Source organism: Pristis pectinata, chromosome 4, assembly GCF_009764475.1.
Source record: "Pristis pectinata isolate sPriPec2 chromosome 4, sPriPec2.1.pri, whole genome shotgun sequence".
In the NCBI taxonomy this organism is placed as follows: Eukaryota; Metazoa; Chordata; class Chondrichthyes; order Rhinopristiformes; family Pristidae; genus Pristis; species Pristis pectinata.
Genome location: NC_067408.1, coordinates 86372333 through 86394066, shown reverse-complemented (window position 1 = coordinate 86394066; position 21734 = coordinate 86372333). Strand labels below are relative to the sequence as shown.

The 21734-nt window shown below is 41.2% G+C and overlaps 1 protein-coding gene across 2 annotated transcripts in view; it reads right to left on the bottom strand.

Moving 5' to 3' along the window:
• Positions 1-14431: 14431 nt before the first annotated feature.
• Positions 14432-21734, bottom strand: part of arl6 (ADP-ribosylation factor-like 6) — a 37588-nt gene continuing 30285 nt past the window's right edge. For both annotated transcript variants that reach the window (XM_052014044.1, XM_052014045.1), the window contains exon 8: positions 14432-15523. In XM_052014044.1, the coding sequence (XP_051870004.1) occupies positions 15498-15523 (26 nt within the window). In that variant the 3' untranslated portion in view covers positions 14432-15497. The remainder of the gene's footprint in view (positions 15524-21734) is intronic.

The following is a 21734-nucleotide window of genomic DNA, read 5'->3' as shown; positions in this document are numbered from 1 at the left end:
GTAGTGGGCAACACATGTGCCAGTGAAGTGTTAGGCAATGAGCATCTCCAACAACCACTTCAAGTCCAACCAACGACTGTTGACATTTAATGGCATTACTACCACGGAGCCCCTGCCATCAAGGGAGTCACTAAAGACTTGACCGGACCATCGACATAAATATTGTGGCCAATAAGAGCAGGTCAGAAGCTCAGTATCTCAACTTTTGACACCCTAAAGTCTTTCCACCATTTCCAAGGTATATCAGGAGCAGGAATGGCATACTCTGCACTTGCCTGCAAGACTGCAGCTTCAACAGTGCTCAAGAAGCTCAATACCATCCAGGACATGCAGCCCACTTGGTTGGTGCCCCATTCACACCCTAAACCTTTATTCCCTTCACTAGCAGCGAACAGTGATTACCACATCAACAAGATGGCATTTGCATACCTGGACTAGTTAGATGGCAACCAACCAAACCTGCGACCTATACCTTCAAGGAAAGAACAGGGGAACACCACCACCTACAGGTTCCCCACTAATTCGTGCACCATTCTAACCTGGATATACACCACCACTCCTTCCTTGTCACTGGGTCTAAGTCCTGGAACTCCCGGCCCAACAGCATGGTGGGGAGTACTTTCACCAGAAGGATTACAGCGGTTCAAGGAAGCAGTGCACCACCACCTTTTTAAGGGAATTTAGGAATGGGCAATAAATGCTGGGCAGATCCCAAAAAATGAATTAAAATTAGACTAGCATTTCTCACTCAGTTGACATACTCCTGGCACACAGATTAATGTCTTTTACTGATCTGCCCCGGTTTTGTTGCCTTGAAATATATGGTCCTTCTCACTCAGTAATTCTTGTACCACATCAGCACAGACCTGTCTGTCCTTTTGCCGGTATTCCTCCCGTACCTTTCTCTGTAGACCTTCATTCACAGGCTGTTTTCTCGTTTTGCTACCCATTTCTGCCTTTATAACCTCTGAAGACGCTGTTTCCCTTTAACAGTCCCAAACTTAATCCAATTCAGTGAAATAAAACAAAACTGCATGCACTTCCCCATGTCTAGGACCAGTGCCCCACCGCAACTGGTGACGGTCAGTTCTGGGACTTACCGGTCAGTCTCGGCTGCGTTTTTCGCTGGACTTTCTTCCTCGGGAGATTTATTCAAAGAAAATAAGTTGGAGAAGTTTTTTGCGATGTCCTCCTGCCAGATACTTGGCATTTTAAACGCATTCATTCTACCCCGACCGACGAAGGGAGAGACGCATCTCACACTGAACCCTTCACTGAAACCGAGCGAGGTTGGACTGGTCGGACCTGAACAGCAGGGCTGACAGAAACAATCCAAAATAGTGAAGGAGGAGTCTCCCTGCTCAAATGGTGCGTTTGATAGGCGCTGCCAACTATTTAACAAAAAAAGGATGTGGCAATTATGAACTTTTCACCACGAGACCGCAAATTTAACATCTTCACACCTGTCCACTATTACACTTAATTTCACCTGGAATCCTCCATTTCTCTTCCAGGCTGTGAAAGCCGATTTGTTCAATGAGATTTAAAAATAATTCATTATTATCCGGTTGTTATATCCTTGCAACACAACCAAGGTATCTACACTCAACTGAAAACTTATCTTCTCCGGAATTTGTTGCTGGCACGTACATTCAGAAACACCTTCCAGCACTGCAGGGAAGTTACTAACAACTGCGGACAGTAGTCTAACGACAACCGCTGTCCTTTTAAAACATGAATCACAGTAGTCAATTTATACAGAGGAAGAAAATGACGTAACTGGCCCGTTGACCCGCTTTTGGGCTATTGGTTACAAAATAACTATAGAATCTGAAGAACTTCATTGGTTGCCTGGAGGAGGCAGTTGGGGCTGAAGTTTAGATAAGATAAAATATCTTTATTAGTCACATGTACATCGAAACACACGGTGAAATGCATCATTTGTGTAGAGTATTCTGGGGGCAGCCCGCAAGTATCACCACGCTTCCGGCGCCGACATATCATGCCCACAACTTCCTAACCCGTGCGTCTTTGGAACGTGGGAGGAAACCCACGCAGACACGGGGAGAATGTACAAACTCCTTACAGAGAGTGGCCTTTCTGAGAGATCAGCATTAACGGCACTTCTTCAGGACTTGACTGGGGTCAGTCGATGTGCTCCAGGTGCTAAACTGAGACTTGAACCCTGCATCTGATTCAGTGAAGCTGTCAGCAAGCTAACTTATAAGAATTCAATCAACTCATCCAAAATTAAAAGCATAATGATCACTATCCAGTACCACACATAGCTCAAACACTGTGGCTTCTTCTCTGCAAAGCATTAACTGAAGAAATTGTTGAGGAAAGAACTAAACAAATACCTTTTTTCACACTCTGCACTTAATGCCAGCACTTGGACCACTTACTCGACATATTACACCTCTCTGGTCACTTTCTAATTTGTGTTGTATGTGTTTTTGACTCAAAATGCTGGGACCAACCTTTGCACAGCCCATGCTCCATGTAAAACTGAATCCTTTTAACACCTGCTGAAAACAGTGTTTTCATCTGCACTCAGAAAACATAACACTCCTGAAATTAAAATGCAATTCTTGAAAAGCAGCCTTTTATGCAAACCTTTGCATAAGAGTAAATACAGTACAGCAAGTAATTGTGGGTGGGGAGGGGGTTGGGGAGATGTTGCCCTTAATTGTAAAGTACAAAAGTAGGGAAGCCTCTCTAGAACTGTGCAGGGCATTGGTGAGCCCACACCTGGAGTATTTTTTATCTCCTTATTTAAGGAGGGATATACTTGGATTGGAGGCAGCTACTAAGGTTCAGTAAATGATTCCTGGAATAAAGGTGTTGTCTTTGGAAGAGATCTTAAGCAGGTTGTTCTTACATTGATTGTAGTTTACAAGAATGAAATGTGATGTTATTGAGGTACAAGGCTTGACAATTTGATGCTGAGAGGATTTTCCTTTTGAGGGAATCTAGAACTGAGTGGATTCATTCAGGGAAAGGGCTGTCCCAATCAAGATGCGGATGAGAAATTTCTTCTGAGGGCTGTGCATCTTTGGACTTCTTTACCCGAGAGAGGAAGCTGAATCATTAAATGTATTCCAGACCAAGAAGACAAGGTCCACAAGGGAGTTGAGGGATTTGGGGAAAAGGCAGAAGAGTAGAGAAGGGGCCAAGACAAAATCAGCCATGATCTTATTGAATGGTGGAGCAGGTTCAAGCCCTTGTCATGCCCTTGTCCTGTTCCAACTTTTTTGTCCTTTATATGACAAAATAGATCAGTTAGATGAGTTAAACCCAAAAGAGACACCAAAGGAAAAGCAGCCAGGTTTCGGGAGAGTTTATGAAAAATAAGGACTTGGGCTTTAACTTTGGGCTTGTGTAGGGGCAGGAGTTGAGTGGTGGGGTTGGGAGTTGTGGATGCAGAAGATTGCAAGTTTCCCAAGACATGTTTCTTATTACTATATTGTTACTATAAAGCAGCAACTGCATTAATATGATGGCCTGGAAGCTCCCCTACCTGCTGAGGCCACTCTTACATGGAGATCTTCCAGCAGTCATTTGATCCACAAACCCAATTGGATGGCAAGCCCCACTCACAGAAATGCTTTGTCAGGTAGCTACGCCATGCCCCCAGGCTTGCCAGCTGTCAAAGCTGATAAAGATTATTAAAATAATATAAACATATTAAATATTTTAAAATGTTAGAAAACACTAAAACATTAAAATTCATTTAAGTTAACTTAGTAGATTATCCATCTTCCTGGCAGCTGTTACTGTCTAATGAATGGAAGTACTGAACCTGTGCCAGATCTAACCTAGTCAGTGAGCAGATTTACAAAGAACATAGAGCAGTACAGCACAATGTTGTGCTGACATAGCTATTCCCTCCTACCTACAGAATGCCCATATCCCTCTATTTTCCTCTGATTCATGTGCTCATCCAAGCCCCTCTTAAAAGCTCCCAGTGAATTTGCCTCCACCACCCTATCAGGCAACGCATTCCAGGCATCCACCACTCTCCCAGTAAAAAAAAAGTACCCCTCACATCTGTTCTGAACCTACCCCGTCACCTTAACTGCATGCCCTGTGGTATTGGATCGCTCAATAATGGGAAAAAGATATTGCTTGTCCACCCGATCTATGCCCCTCATAACTTTATACACTTCCAACAGATCACCACTCAGCCTCTGCTGCTCCAGGGAAAAGAGCCCAAGTTTGTGCAGCCTCTCTTGATAGCACTTGCCCTCTAATCCAGGCAGCAGCCGAGTAAACCTCTTCTGCACCTTCTCTAAAGCCTCGACATCCTTCCTATAGTGAAGTGACCAGAATTGCACACAATACTCCAAATGCAGCCTAACCAGAGTTCGATAGAGATGCATCATAACTTTTTGACTCCTATACTTAATACTCCGACTAATAAATGCAGGCATTCCATACGCCTTCTTAACCACCCTGTCTCCCTGTGTAGCCACTTTCAATGAGTCATGGACTTTCACCCTCTGCTCTTGCCCTTAAGAGTGTACTGCCTCTTGACATTAGTCCCACCAAGGTGCAACACCTCACATTTATCCTGGTTAAACTATCTGCCATTTCTCTGCCCACATCTGCAGCTGATCTATATCACACTGTATCTGTCACCAGTCTTCTACACTATTCACAACTCCACCAATCTTGGTATCATCTGCAAACTTACAAACCCATCCATCAACATACTCATCCAGGTCATTTATGTACATCACAAACAGCAGAGGTCCCAGTACAGATCCCTGCAGAACACCACTACTCACAGGCCTCCAGCCCAAATAAGTCCCTTCAACCACCACCCTTTGTCTTCTACAGGCAAGCCAGTACTGGATCCACAGAGCCAATTCTCCACCGATCCCATGCATCCGAACTTTCTTGATTAACCGACTATGTGGGACCTTGTCAAATGTCCATAAAGATGACATCCACAGCTCTACCTTCATCAATCTCTCTCATCACCCTGTCAAAAAACTCAACCAGGTTAGTAAGACACTACTTGCCCCGCACAAAGCCATGCTGGGTTTCCTTAATCAATCCATTGGATTCCAGATGCTTGTATATCCTATCTCTAAGAATTTTCTCCAGCAATTTCCCCACAACTGACGTGAGAATCACTGGTCTATAGTTCCCTGGAATTTCCATTGTTCCTTTCTTAAATAGAGGAACAACATTAGCCACTCGCCAGTCCTCTGGGACCTCACCCGTGGTCAAAGAGGACACAAAGATACTGGTCAAGGCCCCAGCAATTTCCTTTCTCGCCTCCCTCAGCAACCTGGGGTATATCCCATTGGGTCCCGGGGAATTATCCACCTTAATACTGTTTAGGAGATCTAACAGTCCCTCCTCTTTGACCTCTAAATGCCCTAATATGTTTCCACCCTCAGTTCCAATTTCTGCATCTCTCATGTCCCTTTCCTGGGTAAATCCTGAAGAGAAATACTCATTCAGAACCTCACCCACATCCTCTGCATCCAAATGTAGATTCCCTTCTTTATCCTTAAGTGGTCCTACCCTTTCCCTCATAATCCTCTTATTCCTGACATAGGTATAGAAAGCCTTTGGATTCTCCTTAATCCTACTTGCCAATAACTTTTCATGGCCCCTCCTGGTTTTCCTAATTCCTTTCTTGAGTTCACTTCTAGCTTCTCTATAGTCCTCATGTGCTCTGCTGATCCTAACTTCTGAAGCTCTACATACTTGTCCTTTTTCATCTTGACTAAGTTCATTACTTCTCTGGACATCCAAAGTTCCTTTATTTTCCCATTCATTTCCTTCCTTCTAATCAGGATATACCTATCCTGTACTCTGTGTATTTGATCCTTAAACACTTTCCACATGCTCGACGTGGACTTGCCAGCAAAAAGGTTTTCCCAGTTTACTCTATCTAGTTTCTGCCTTATGCCTTCATAATTAGCCCTGCTCCAATTTAAAACCCTCCCGCTAGCCCCATACATATCCTTATCCTGAAAGTTAATGAGCTGTGGTTACTGTTCCCCAATTGCTCACCCACTGATAGGTGAGTCACCTGGCCAGGCTCATTACCCAACACCAGGTCCAGAATAGTCTCTCCCCTTGTTGGATTTAGGAACCCCTCCTGGAGACATCTAACAAGTTCTGCCCCATCTAACCCCCTTGCACTAAAAAGGTCTCAATTTATATCAGGGAAGTTGAAGTCCCCCATGACCACAACCCTGTAATTTTTACACATTTCCCTAATCTGTCTGCATATCCATTCCTCAATGTCCTGGTGGCTATTGGGAGGTCTATAGTACACACCCAAGAGAGTGATAGCACCCTTCCTATTCCTGAGTTCTACCCAAATGGACTCTGTATCCGAGACCTCCATTATGTCTCCCCGGAGTGCAACTGATATATTATCTCCAATTAGTATTGCAACTCCTCCCCCTCTTTTACCCCCATCTGTATTCTTCCAAAAACTTCAAAACCTTGGTACATCGATCACCCATTCCTGTCCCTCCCTCCCTCAACCAAGTCTCTGTAATGGCCACAACATAGTTCCATGTACTGATCCATGCTCTAAGTTCATCACACTTGCCCATAATACTCTGAGCATCAAAGTACAAACACTTCAAACCATTCGTCCCATCACATCTGTTATCAGGAATCTGCCTAATACTACATTCCCTGACGTCAGCCTTCCTGCTCGTTCCCTCACTTACTGACCTATCTTTCCGGGTCCCATCCCCCTGCGAAGCTAGTTTAAGTGTTTCCCGGTAGCATTAACAAACCTCCCTGCCAGGATATTGGTTCCCCTCCAGTTCAGGTGCAACCTATCACTCTTGTACAGGTCACCCCTTCCCCAGAAAAGGTTCCAATGATCCAAGAACCTGAAACCCTGGCCCATCTCCCCAGCCACTCATTTGTCTGTGCCATCATCCTGTTCTTTCCTTCACTAGCTCGTGGCACCAGAAGTAATCCAGGAGATTACTACCTTCGAGGTCCTGCTCTTCAGCCTCATTCCTAACTCCCTATACGCATTTTGCAGGACCTCTACCCCTCCCTTGCCTACGTCATTGGTACCGATATGCACCACGGCCTCTGGCTGCTCACCCTCCCCCTTAAGAATATTCTGCAACCGCTCCGAGACATCCAGGACCCTTGCACCCGGGAGGCAACACACCATCAGCGGCCACAGAATCTCCTGTCTGTCCCCCTGACTATCAAGTCCCCTATGACTATTGCCCTGCCTGACTTCTCCCTTCTCTTCTGAGCTGCAGAGCCGACCACAGTGCTACTGGCCTGGTTGCTGTTTCCTTTCCCAGATAGGTTATCCCCCTCAGCAGTATCCAAAGGTGTATACTTGTTGCTGAGAGGTATGGCCACAGGGGGACCCTGCACTAACTTCTTTTTCCCCCACCTCTCTCGGTGCTCACCCATCCACTACCTGAATCCTTCACTATGTGTGTAACCACCTGCTCAAAAGTCCGATCTATGATTCGCTCAGCCTTGCTGATGCTCCTCAGTTCATCCAGCTCCGGCTCCTTAATCAGGGAGACCATCAAACTCCCTGAATTCCCACATCCTACAGGAGGAGCATTCCATTGCTGTATCTGCCATTCCACTTACACTATATTAAAGGAATCTAAGGCCACAGCAGCAACAATAAAAGGACAAACTTACCCTCCTTACCTGTTCTTTTGCCTCAGCCTCTTCTCGTCGAAGCCTCGAGTCAAAGCCTCTAAACTACCACTCTAACACCAGCCCACTCCAATGATAGCCGCTCTGCTCGACACTACCTCCCTTTTATGGTTAAAAAATCCAAGCAAAATGGGGAAAGAAATAAAAACTCACCAGGTCAGGTGACTCTCCACTCTCTTCCTGCTCTGCTGCTTCCCGTGCCTGTGCGCTGGCATCTGCTGGGGAAAAAACCCCAAGCAAAATGGGGAAAGGAATAAAAACTCACCGGGTCAAATCAGATTTCCTGTCCAAATGCTGGAAAATTGCAGGAATTTGGTGTTCCGATGTTGGAATGACAATGGTGAAAGTCTCTCAGGAAGCCTGGAATTTCCACATTCATGCATGCATAGTTGGGAATCTTGAACTTCCAGATATGTGCAGAAATGCTGTCAATTCTACATGGCTTTTGTCAAGAAAATCCAGCCTAATGTTTCTAGCTTTGTCAATTGACTCAGCTGAGCGATCATGAAGATTTCAGTTTAATTTCAGCTCTGCTATTTAAAAGACACATTGCATGTATGACTTGATTGATTCTGGAATTGACTGCAAAATAAAAAGAAACCAGAAATGTAGACCCAGGAAGGCAGACCCTCGAAGGCTGCTCAGGATTCAGCAACTCTTAGCTGGAAGTCATGTTGGAAGGTGGGAGGGCCTTCAATGTGGAATAAACCTGACAGTAACACAAAGAAGGTATGGCTGGAAGCAGCCACAGATATAAGCAGCAAGAGTTGGTCCAACATTCCTTCAGGCATTGCTGGAATTGTTTTAATGACCTAATGGATTTAATAATCAGGAATGGTGAATAATAATGCAGGTTCACTCACAATGTGATACCAGCCATTTAATTATGTACCCTTAGATTTATTCCACACCACTCTTCACACCTGCTGACTTTATAAGTGGACCCATCCATCTCTGGCTCTGCACACAATCCCATTTGTCCTATTATGATCAACGTTTATCCTCCCCTTAATGCAACATGATACTTCTCCTTCAGAGTCTTAACAATTAACAAATATATTGATGACACAACCATTGGTTGAAAATGGTGGGTTGCCCTGTGAGGAAAGGTTGGTCAGGCTACACTTGAATCTGCTGGAGTTTAGAAGAGTGGGAGGGGTCTTGATTGAAACATATCAGATCCTGGGTGGTCTTGACAAGGTAGATATGGAAAGGTCTTTCCTCCTGTGGGAGAATCTAAAACCAGGGGTCACTATTTAAAAATAAGGAGTCTCTCTTTTAAGATGTGGGGAGAAATCTTTTCAGAGGGATGTGAAGGGGAGTGAAAGCAGACTTTGAATATTCTTAAAGCAAAGGTAGTCATGTGCAATTTACTGTTCTTTATTCCTCCTATGCAAGTTTTAAACATGAGGGGGAAGCAGAGAGCAAGAGGTGCTCAGCCATCAACCAACTGATTCTGTGGAGAGAAAACACCAGAAAAGACTGGCAGGATCAAGGGTATGGCCATTGGAGATGGGGGAGGGGGGTTTAACCACCATCTCATCCAATAATAGTACATACAAAACTACTTAAGTAATCACCAATGAGTGACAACTTTTGATAAAATTAACTGTTCTTACGTTAATGTCTTTTTGTTTGCCAGTGGGCTGTCAGCCATCAAGCGGGACGTGCAGTTTCCCTGCCATGCACAACCTTAGATGGGCACACTTACGAATGGTCATTATTTTCTCACTTGGTGAATTACACATCACAAGTGAGGAGGAGCAGATGGTGGAATCATCAAAACTTACAAAAATTCTCAAAGGCTTGGCAGGGTGGATGAGGGGATGATAATTCTGACGGCTGTAGAACTGAGGGTTATGCTCTCAGAATAAGGGGTCTGCATTCAGGGCTGAGACGAAAAAAATTCTTCACCCCGAGAGTAGTAAATCTTTGGAATTCTGTAACCCAAGGGCTGTGGAAGCTCAATAACTGAATATATTCAAGACAGACTTCAATTGATTTTGGGGTATTAAGAGAATAAAGGGATAAGGGGTTAGTGCAGGAAGTTAGTGCAGAAAAGATCAGCAGGATCTTATCAGTTGGTCTTAATTGACCTGGTCTTCATTTCAAGCATTCTTTGTACCTTTTATGAGGGAGTTTAACTACTATTTCATCCAATAACAGTACATAAAAAGTCACTTATGTATTTTATAATAAGTAAATAAAAATTTATACTTATTGGCAGCTTGGAAGGTGGTCACCTGGCATTAAGACAACATGCTCCAAACTTCCTTGGTTCATCCTGATATTTTGAATTGATCGTGTTGGAGCATTTCTGTGTCTGGAATTTACTCTTTGCATCTTATTCGTTTTGGTCTTCTGAGACAGGTTAGAAAGAAATGGTTACATTTCTTATGGTGATGACTGTATATTTTCCTTTGCTCACTTGCTTAGCTTGGTCTTTAAGTTGATTATGTCTTCAATTTGAGTTGTTCCTCCAGTCTCCCAAAGGCTGTTCATGCTTTAGAAATCCTATTTGCATTCTCTGTCAATGGTAGTGTCTTTCAACAGGGTGCTTTCTAGGTAGGTGAGTTTGCCTGACCCCTAAAGAGGATGGTCAATAGATGTAACGGACAAGGTACCAGGTCAGCTTTCTAGGAAGAGATTTTGAAAGTTGCACAAAGCTATGCACATGGGAATATTAGAGTTTAGAAGGTTAAGTTTCAGTTCTTTGTACTCACGGGAATTATTTGTTGACATGGTCCATGATCTCTGTTTTTCTTTTGAGTGGCAATTAGCCTTTTAGTTTGTTTGAAATGATCAGACCACGGACCAATGGAGGATAGGTAATGCACATAGGGTTGTCCATGGAATTGTCTACTGTTAGTGGAAGAGGCCAAGGAAAGAAGGGTTACCATCTTGTCAGATGGATATAAAGTCCTCAAATAGCTTCACAGCAATGAGGATATCCCAGACAAATCAGGCATGAATGTGGGCTGCTGTTCTGACACTGCATCTTTTTTTATCTTCCTCATTGGTGTCATTTCTGCCTTGCTACTTCCATATTGGTCAATGTAACAGTTGCAGATCTTCAAGATGCTGGTGCCTTCCTTTTGGACAGGTGGCATTTGTTAAACTGCTCCTGAGCCTCATTAGTTGGGTTCCTCAGTAGAATTAGCAGGTTTTAAATGGGTACCCTTGTTTAAGCAGGCAGTCTATTAGCTTGGAGATGAAAGTAGATCGAGGGTGGTCTGATGAGGGATGAATGAATTGTGTTTCATATCCTGGAATCTTGCACAAGCCTGCATAAGGAATGGGTACAGAGAAGCTAACATTATCAGATTGAAATAATTTGATTAATGAACACTCCTAGCAGATATGAAGGCACTTTCTGTGCATGTGGTCTATTGCACCATGTACTTGTAGAAAAATGACACAGCTGATTGCACATTGATTCTGACTGGCCTTATTGCCAAAGGCACCTATCACCTCCCTAATGCATTTAATGAGCAGCCTACTGTGATGTTAATGACAGAGCACTATAAGGTCCAGAATTTGAGCGTGACAGTCACTTACACAGCTACCATTACAAGAATGGTCACAAGAAGACTGCACAGATCTGCTGTCACCTGGTGTGGTGTCCTAGGCCTCTCCAGGTGCTAATGTTCTGAATTTTCCAGGAAACTCAACATGCAAACCATGTGCAGGGTATGAGGACTATAAGTCACACTTCTCTAAAGATTGTTTTTCTGGTGTTGAACTTCCAATTTGCAAAAGAAGCAGCCTGTTGCTTTTCCTGAAGCTCTTGTCGTCGCCTGTAGTGGTACTCCTCTGAATTTAATTGAAAGATACAACATTTTTAGAGCTTCACACTGTAGATGGTTGGATGATGTTTCTTCCGGCCAAGCTTCTGGAACTAGGGGACTGGAGTCTCAAAATAAAAGGTTGGCCATTCAGGATGAAAATGAGAAGAAACTTCTTCACTCAAAGGGTCATAAATAATTGTAATTCTCTAATTGTGAAGCTGTGGAGGCTCAATGACTGAGTATATTCAAGAAAGAGATGGATTGATTTTTGGATAAAAGGGAAGCAAGAGGTGTGGGGATTAGTACAGGAAAAAGGCACTGCAGTGAAAGAGCTATCATGCTCTTATTGATTGATGGAGCAGTAGTGAGGGACCAAACTACCTACACCTATTTCTTCAACCTCACAGTATCAATGCATCAACAGTAACCTTTGTGATGGGGCCAGAGAGTTGTGAAGTGTAATGACCAGATCAGCAGATCTAAAACAAGGCTATACTCTTGACTAGGTTTTACATTTCTGCCCACTGATATCAGAAAATCGATTCTTAATTATCCAGGGTAATGAAGGGAACAATAGTGCAAAGTGCATTGAAAATGTCTCAAAATATTGCACCATACTTACTTATTTTTAAAAAAAATAATCCTATTATGTTTGTTTCATTGATAAACTAGCCTTTAATGTTTCTTCATAGCACTTCCCAAAGTAGATTTTCTTTCAATAATGTAAGGCCTCTTGCTGTTCTACATAATCAAGCAGTATTTTAACCCCGATGATGAAAGCTACACTGTGAGAAACCCAATGGTGTGGAGTCAGGTCTTTGCCCTATTTATTTTCACTCCACCAGTAGTCCATCTACATACATGATGTACTGTTATTGTCAGTAATTCATGTTCTGGTTCACGGCAAACACCAAACAGTGACTCCGACATTTTCCATTCCATCCCATCCCTCTGCTACACCGCCTCTGCTAGGCCTGTGGGTGAAATTTCTTCCTTGTCCAAGTTGCTATCACCTTTTCGAGTGATTTTGTTCCATAGTCTGATCAGCAGGATTGTATGGAATGCAGAGTAACCACTGGCTGTTTCATGAACTACTCCTAAACACTCTTTCAAATTGTCTTGATCACTGCTATGCTTTTGTAACAATCCAGATTATTCCTTTTAACACATGCAATCACTTCTTGATTCATGGGTTGGATTGCAGAAGGCATACGTAATGGTAAAGTTTGACCATCTTTTGCTGTGAGAGGGCAGGCCATCATCTAGTAGTCTTCTTTGTTCAAGCCCTTTGATTGTAGACGCACCTGGAGATAAGAAGTCAGACCACTCGTTTAAGATGCCATGATCCAGTCATAATGATTCTTGCCTGAAATAATCCACTAGAATATTTCTGGTTTCCATTACGTGAGTGGGTCATTTTGCTTTGGCAGACACTTAGAATTTGAGCATATACAAGTCAGGTGTATTTGCACAGCACACAAGTGCAAGTCCCTCTTTATCATACTTTGTGGCTTGAAGCAAGTTGTTCATTCTTGAATGTTAAAATCCTTATTGATCTCACATTTGCAATATAATTTTTTTAAAAGTCAAGTCAGCCATCCATACGAAGCGCTAATTTTTTTTTACATTCCCAGTGTGAAGTAAAAAAAAACTTGGAATGTTTAGCTCAAATCCAGACATTGGTGTACCTCCACCTCTGTGTTGATTAAACAATTCAAGCAACTGCTTTGTCCAAATCCTCATGATGTATTCATCATTTTTTTTCTCCACACATTTGAAGAACAACTAGTACAAAACAAAAATAAAAATCAGTGCAGACTAGTTCCTTTCTAAAATCATGAACTGTTTGCTCACCGGTTCTGTATTCTTCTGAGAGTTGTTTTAGTGATACCTCTTCCACTTATTGCAAGTTTCTTTCCAAATGGTCAAAAACTACAAATTTAATATTTGCATTAGAGATGACCTCTAGGATACAGTACTGCTGTGTAAATACTGTAAATTTCAAAGATTTATTGACTCTACGTTATTCCAAAGTATGTAACATACTGAGTATGGAGGCTCCCTGGAAGCACTGGCTTTTCAAATCTGAAAGCATGGATCTTTACACAGTTAACATAGGCTTTTTCAGTGGACAGCACAAACCTTTGAAAACTCCACTGTTAAAGCTGCAAACGGGCAAATAACCAGAAGCTGAATCAGGATTTGACTGTATTTACTTTAGCTGCTTGGGCAACTATGGTACACTCCCAGAACTACAATGAGTCCTTTTTGTTCCTCAATCCAAACCATAAGACAAGCTTTCTTGCATTTCCTCCTCACAGCTCTGTGTTTCATTAACCATACCATCCCCTCCTTTTAATAAATCTGCTTAGCTTGTCCAAAAACTTCTAAACAGATTTGTGGAGCTGCCAACTGGGCCTTACAGTCATGCTTTATTAGCAGCTACAGTACAATGTAGCTAAAATCTTGCCCAATGACAAATGCAAACTTCCCTATACTAGCACCAGTTATGATGTTGCCTGCTCCATGTGTAGAAGCCCAATCTTGCCCAACATCAGTTACAATGCACCAGGAATCTAAAGCCCTTCCTCCTTTGCAATAGATTCTGTCACATATACTTCTGCACTCGTCTACTGCTGTTCTCAATAACATGCAACAGCAGTAGTAGATATTAATCTTTGAGATCCAAGTGAGGATTTATCTTTCCCATTCAGTCTATTCCTCAGCAGGTCTAATATCCTTAATCTGGTACCAATAAAGTAACAACCTATCCTGGAAACACATCCATGGCTGCAAAACCACTTCTTTGTATCTCTAACTATTGAGACACTGATCACAGCAACTTTCTTGACCTGCCCCCTTCACAGATGAGCCACACACAGTGCCATACACTTCACCCTTGCTGTACTCCCCCTTCAAAAGTCACATCTAATCATAAAAAATTAAATACCACCATGTGACTTGCTTTAGTTTATTTTCTGTTTGCAAGATAGGCTTAGGTCAACAAAAAGCATGGTTCTTTACTGGATTCGATTTCCTTTTTTTCATAACATTAACCCCAAATATATTCAGTAATAATCAAAACTCTTTAAAGATTAGTGGGTTGTAAAAGTGAATCACACAAAAGTGCATTTAGTTTGAGTGACCTAACAAAACAGATGCAGGAGACCTCTGCAATATTCATACTTATTTCCACCATCCTCCATAGAACTATACATTCAGAGAAAAGGATCACATTTTGAATATACATATTTTAGTAAATGTTTCTATTCACAAACGTCATGGCAAGTCTGGATGGATTTTTTTTTAATTCCGGTATTCTGATTTGTTTTTTTTAGATAATTTAACTGCATGAAGAGCTTTAAATTGATTCCCTTCTCAAAGAGTGAAGAGAGATACAGCACAGAACCAGGCCCTATGCTCACTGAGTCTATGCTGACTATCAACCACTCATTTACACTAATCACACTTATTGTCCAGCCTTTTCCAAAGGAATTGCTCGTGCAGCTCGGCGGTGAACAAACTTCAGACCAACCTGAAAGTAGGCTGTAAAGTGGTTGCCAAGGATCCAAGAAATACAAAGACAGGTCTGATGATATGCTTCCTATAGTTTGGCAGGAAGCAGCTTGTGATTGCATGAGGCCACTCCACCTTAGTGACTGGGTTACTGCAAGCTGACAAGCACTCTTTATATGTGGCACTTCTGATCTTTCCAGAAACTATCAAAAAGTAAATTCTCAGGGGGTTTTCCCAATGGTAAGTACTTGAACAAAAAGTACTCCTTCCAGACCTATTGTTTAATTCCTTAATATGGTTCTTAGCAAAATCTACATTATGTAAAAATATTACACATTATTTTGACTATGTACATTATTTTTCATTCTCAAGTATACATTTCAAAGACAGATTTAAAGTTTAGTCCACAACATGATAAGATGTATCTGGGACAAAGTTCAACTCTTGAGCTGCTGCCAAGTCTCATTCTGCTACATGTACCAGAGGCCTTCATGTGCTATTATTGTTTCATGTCTTCATTGCTTTGATTTGATCTGGTGAACAAACAACAGAAAATCAATAATCTTGATGCAAACAGGACAGCAATGCTTTATTTCTCTTTTATAATTGACAATCATCTACTATAATCAATAGTGTAGTATCTAAGAAAAGGTCATATCTTAATATATAGTCAATTATTGTCAAAATTTTGGATAAACTTATCAACATATAATCATGGAAGTAATCATCTTTCATTGCCAGACAGACAGACACAATGAATAACTATTGAGACTGGCACAATGCTATAGGAAAGAATATCCAGAAGGGACTGGGTGCCAGGCTTACTGAAGAAGAAAATGAATAAGACAAGAGTCTCTGGGGCACAATTATTTAAGAATTAAATGGACAAAACAGTTTGGTGTTACTTCACAATGATTTTGTTTTTTTAATTTAAAAAAATAATGGAATGTTATTCAGAGCACACCTGATCAGGATATTGTTGGGACTAAGGTTTAGCTCTCAACACTGAAACAAACTTAGAGGAAATTAAATTTGGATCACTGAAGTTTATCAAAAAACTATTTAATTAGTTAGGTGGAAAACACGCTTCAATAGAAGCTATAAAAGATCAGTAAATGATAATTAAAAACAAATCTGTGTACTAGGGTGGTGTTGCATGCAAGTAAGAGTTTCCTCCTAACAAACTGAATTTTCTGAAGGGTTTTTGGCTTGAAATGTTGGTGCCGTTTCTCTTTCCACAGATGCTGCCTTGACTGCTAAGCATTTTCCAGCCTTTACTGTTTTTATTTCAGATTTCCAGCATCTGCATTATTTTTGATTTTCAAGCTTTGACGTCCATCTGGTTACAACACAATGTGATCAGGAAATGTTGGCAGTGCTCAATGGGCATCCTAGTTAGGAGCACTCAATCAGAATGCATACACCATGGAAACAGGCCCTTCAGCCCAACTGGTTCATGCTGACCAAGATTCTCCATCCAAGCTAGTCCCATGTGCCAGCATTCTAAACCTTCTCAACATTTCCAATTCATGTACCTGTCCAACTATCTCTTAAATGGTCATTGTACCTGCCTCAACCACTTCCTCTGGAAGCTTTTTCCACATAGATACCACCCTTTAAGCAACAAAGTTGCTCCTCACACTCCTATTAAATCTTTCCCCTCTCACCTTAAACCAATGCCCTCTAGTTCTTGATTCCCCAACTCTGGGGAAAAAGGTTGAATGCATTCACCTTATCTATGCCTCTCAACAACATCACCTCCTACACTCTAAGGAATAAAGTCCTAGCCTGTTCAACCTCTCCCTACAACTCAGTCCCCCAAGTCCTGGCAGCATCCTTGTAAATCTTTTCTGCACTCTTTCCAGTTTTGTAACATCTTTCCTATAGCAGGGTGACCAAAACTGAACACAATACTACAACTGCAGCCTCACCAATGTCCTGTACAACCACATCATGACCTCCCAACTGTCATATTCAATGCCCCGACTTATGAAGGCCAGCATGCCAAGAGCCACCTTCACTACCCTGTCTACCTGTGACTCCACTTTCAGAAAACCATGTACTTTGGTCTTTGTTCTACAACACAGCCCAGGGCCCTGCTATTCACTGTGAAAGTCGTACCTGGATTTGACTTTCCAAATGCAACACCTTGCACTTATCTGAATTAAACTGCATACGCCATTCCTCGACCCACTTACTCAGCTGATCAAGATCTCCCTGTAATTTTTGATAACTTCCAGTCCGAGAAATGACCTTCCACCATCACCCTCTGCTTTCCATCATCAAGCCAACTGTGTATCCAATTAGCCAGCTCTCCCTGGATTCCATGTGATCTAACCTTCCACAGCAGCCTACCATGTGGAACCTTATCAAAGGCCTTACTGAAGTCCACATGAACTATATCTACCACCCTGCCTTCAACTTTCTTGGTCACATCATCAAAAAACTCAGTCAAGTTGGTAAGACATGATCTCCCATGCACAAAGCAACACTGACTACTCCTATTCAACCCTTGTCTTTCCAGATGTACGTACTTCTTATCCCTCAGAATCCTCTCCAGTAACTTACCTACCACAGATGTTAGACCTACTGGTCTATAGATCTCAGGTTCTTCTTTGCCACCCTTCTTAAATAAAGGCATAACATTCGCTACCCTGCTGTCTACTGGCAGCTCACCTACTAATGATGATACAAATATCTTAGCCAGGGCTCCTGCAATGTCTTCTCTAGCCTCCCACAGTGTTCTTGGATATACCTGGTCAGGCCCTGGAGATTCGTCTACCTTCATATCTTTTAAGACATCCAGCACCTCCTCTGCTGTAATGCAGACTATCCAAAAGACTTTCCCCATTTACTTTTGCCAGTTCCGAAGTCTTCACGTCTTTCTCCACAGTAAAAGTAGAGGAGAAATATTCATTAAGGACCTTGCCCATCTCCTGCAGCTTCACAAAAGGTGCCCCCTTGGTTTTTGAGAGACCCTATTCTCTCCCTAGTTTCTTTTCCCTTTAATATATTTATATCTTTGGTTTTTCCTTTATCTTCTCTGCTAAAGAGATCTTATGCCCTCCTGGATTTGCTCTCCTGGATTTTCTTCTTCAGTACAGTCTTGCATCCCCTAAACTCTTCCAGGGATTCACTTAATCCCAGATGTCTGTATCTTATCCATATTTCCTTTGTCCTGGCCAGGGCTTCAATATCCCTCATCATCCAGGGTTCTCTACTCCTACCAGCCTTGCCCTTCACTCTTACAGGAACATGCAGAGTTTGAGCTCTCACTATCTCACCTTTAAAAGCCTCCTACTTGCCTGTGGTGCCTTTGACCGCAAACAACCTACTCCAATCAACCTTTGCAAGCTCCTGTCTCATACCGTCAAAATTCGCCTTGCCCCAATTTAGAACTTGAACCTGTGGACTAGTTCTGTCCTTTTCCACAACTATTTTAAAATTAATAGAACCATGGTCACTGGTCCCAAGGTGCTCCTCTACTGTCACCTCAGTCACCTGTCCCACCCTATTACCCAAGAGTAGGTCGTGCTTTGCTCTCTCCCTAGTAGGGCCCTCTATATGTTGCCCAAGGAAACACTTTCCTGAACACACTTAACATATTCCATCCCATCTAAGCCTTTAACAGTATGGCAGTGCCAGTCTACGTTAGGAAAGTTAAAATCCCCTACTATGACAACCCTATTATTCTTACAACTCTCCACAATCTCCCTGCATATTTGTTCTTCCAATTCCTGTTGACTACTTGGGGACCTATAGTATAATCCCAACAAGGTGATCATCCCCTTCTTATTTCTCAGGTCCACTTCAGTTGTGACATTCTCCTTAATCAAAAATCCAACTCCCCCTCCTCGCTTTCCTCTGCCTCCATCCCACCTGAAGCAACTGTACTGCAGAACACCAAGTTGCCAATCCAGTCTCTATTTTAGCCACATTTCTGTAATGGCTATAATATCCCAGTTCCAGCTTGGTACTCAAATCAGAGAAATGGCACAAAAAAGGCATTTTCTCCTCATGCTCTCCCGTGATCAATGTCACTTTTCCCAGGACCAGAGGTTTTACTGCACTAGGGTGCTGCAGGCAACCTCAACATATGGTCAGAAAACCATGATTTAACAAAAAAAAATTCATAAATGGCATACACAAATAATTTTGTCCAATAAAACAGGTTTGAGTAATTGTCACCATCAGCTTATAAAACACACAAATAAGATCTAGCAAGATACAGCCTTGCCAAATTAATGAGGTTGGGGGGGGGGGGGGAAGTGCAGGAGGAAGGTTGGCGGAGGAAGTACAATTTTAAGATCAAGCTTTCAGACTGTTAATATACATCTTTGTCCTCCATTTTGCTTCCCTCTCCCTTTCCAACATGCTGACCCTTCTGCTGGTAATGAATCACATTTGCCCTTCAGTAATTCTGCCAGCATCAATTGTCTGAGTTTCCACTGTTTGCTGATAAGTTATTGAATTAAAGGGGCATCATAGGTTTTTTTTCTAGCTCCACTTGATTTCCAATTACACATACATTTCGCAAATTTTTACCTTCTTTACTCCAAGATCATCTTGATTGTTTGGAAAGACATGCAACTGTGAAAACCGCCACACACAACTTTTATCCATTACACCTGTCTGAACTTGTAATTTGTTTTGGCAAGAGTCAAATGAGACTTTTGTTAAAAATGCTGTTCATTTGGCTTTAAATGAATGATGGGTAGCAGTGCTGTATCTAGAGCAGATTAGAGGGAAAAATTAACAACTGGTGTGCAAAAAGCAATTGATAATATTTTTTAATTGCCTCAATGTAAAGAACAATTCTGGTCATGAGGCCATTTACCCATCTGACATTGGTGCCACTTCCAACTAATTCCACTCTCACATCTTTACACATTCTCCAAGTTTGTCAACCATGTATTTATCCTTCTAAATATTATTAAATTCGATTCCACCGCCACTGAAAAACAGCATTATGTAAAAGATTTAAACAAATAGTTTATGGTGTTCTTTAAAAATGATGTAATCAATTTTGATTCGATTACAACAGACATTTGGGGGTGAGAGAAAAGAAACTAACTAGACATAGAATGAATATCCACCAGAACAAAATTAGGAAAAGTTTGGTTTAACCATATATAACTATAGTACCAGCATCAAAATATACCCAAAACCTAGTGGCTTTTTAAAAAAAAATTGCCATGCCTAATTTATCAGCTGGTTAGTGGCATTACAGCACATAATGAAGATAAAAAGGTTTAATATCAGTATTCTCAAATAATACATTTAAAAAATTTTCATGCACGTTTTCTGTTGTTCTATAGTTTCTAACATTCAGTACTCTGATTTTACTGTTGAATAATGCAGGAATATCTTTTAAAAAAGTGCTATTTGTAGATATCCATAAATACTTTTCCTTGTTTCTTAAAAAGATACAAGAAATTCTGTACATTTTGCTTTAAACATTTTTATTACACTTTAAAAATTGATTTCAGGTATTTCCCTCACTGCTTTCCTGTCTTGAGAAGATCATTTGATTTAGAAGCCAGATTCTGTAAAGGCACTGCATCTTCCAAGGTCGTTTTCAATTCCACTGTAGATTTATACAATAGATGCAATTCACTAAACACAATAGTTCACCTCTCACAATATAAAAGTATAAATTTATTCCTGATCATTCCTAGTACCACTTAAAAATATACATAATGGTACAAATAACATTATATTACACTGAAACAAAAATCTCACATGAACATTAATCTCCATATTTTATCTTTCAGATAAACTGCTCTCATTGCTTGCCCTATTAATAAAGTTCTGAATACTACACCTCCAAATTCCCAAAACTAAGATTGAAATATATTACTAAATTATAGAATTATTAAGTGTAGAAAAGGGCCATTTGGTCCACTGAATCATGCCAGTTCTCTACAGAGCAATTCAATATGTGCCATTTCCATTTTTACCCAGAGCCTTCAAGCTACCTTCCTGCAAGTGCCTATCCATTTCTCTTGTGAAAGCCCTAACTGGCTGTTTCTGTCACAGACGCAGGCAATGGGTCTCACAGCATAACCAACTCTGCATAAAAATATAGTTTTATCTCATGCCCTGTTTGTCCATTATTTTGAATCTTTGTCTAATGGTTCTTGAATACACCGTGAATGGTCACAGTTTCTCCTTATTTAACCTATGTAAACCCATCATGATCATCTATTTTTCTTTCAATTCTACATTCAATCTGAATGTGTGTGCGTGTATGTGTGTGTGTATGTGTCTATATGTGTCTATATATACACATACACATATATACACACACATATATAAAATAAAAAATATGTTTTGGATTTTATTTTGTGGCAATTCATCCCGATTGCCTTAGTTCTACTTATTGTATTTTTTTTTTAAATTCACGCTGAAATTACTTACAAAGTTGAAGTAAAAATGGTCCAGATAATATTCTTAAATGTTGCCACAGGAACATTAATTTTTGAGAGTTAGTCTATTTTCTGTTATCAAATGCCCCAAAGGGTAGGGCATAATTGTAGCTTCTATTTTCCAGACAAAGAGGGAAAAATATTCATCAAATTGGAATATTTGCCATTTGATAAGAGAACATTTTGAAATTTAAATTTGGGGTGGTGCCTAGAGAAAATAACTACAATTTTTATGACTATTTTGCATTGCCTCACAGCAGTATGTTGCTACTGAACAAGAGTTTCCAAAAGAGAGCCCACCACACTGCTTCAGGGT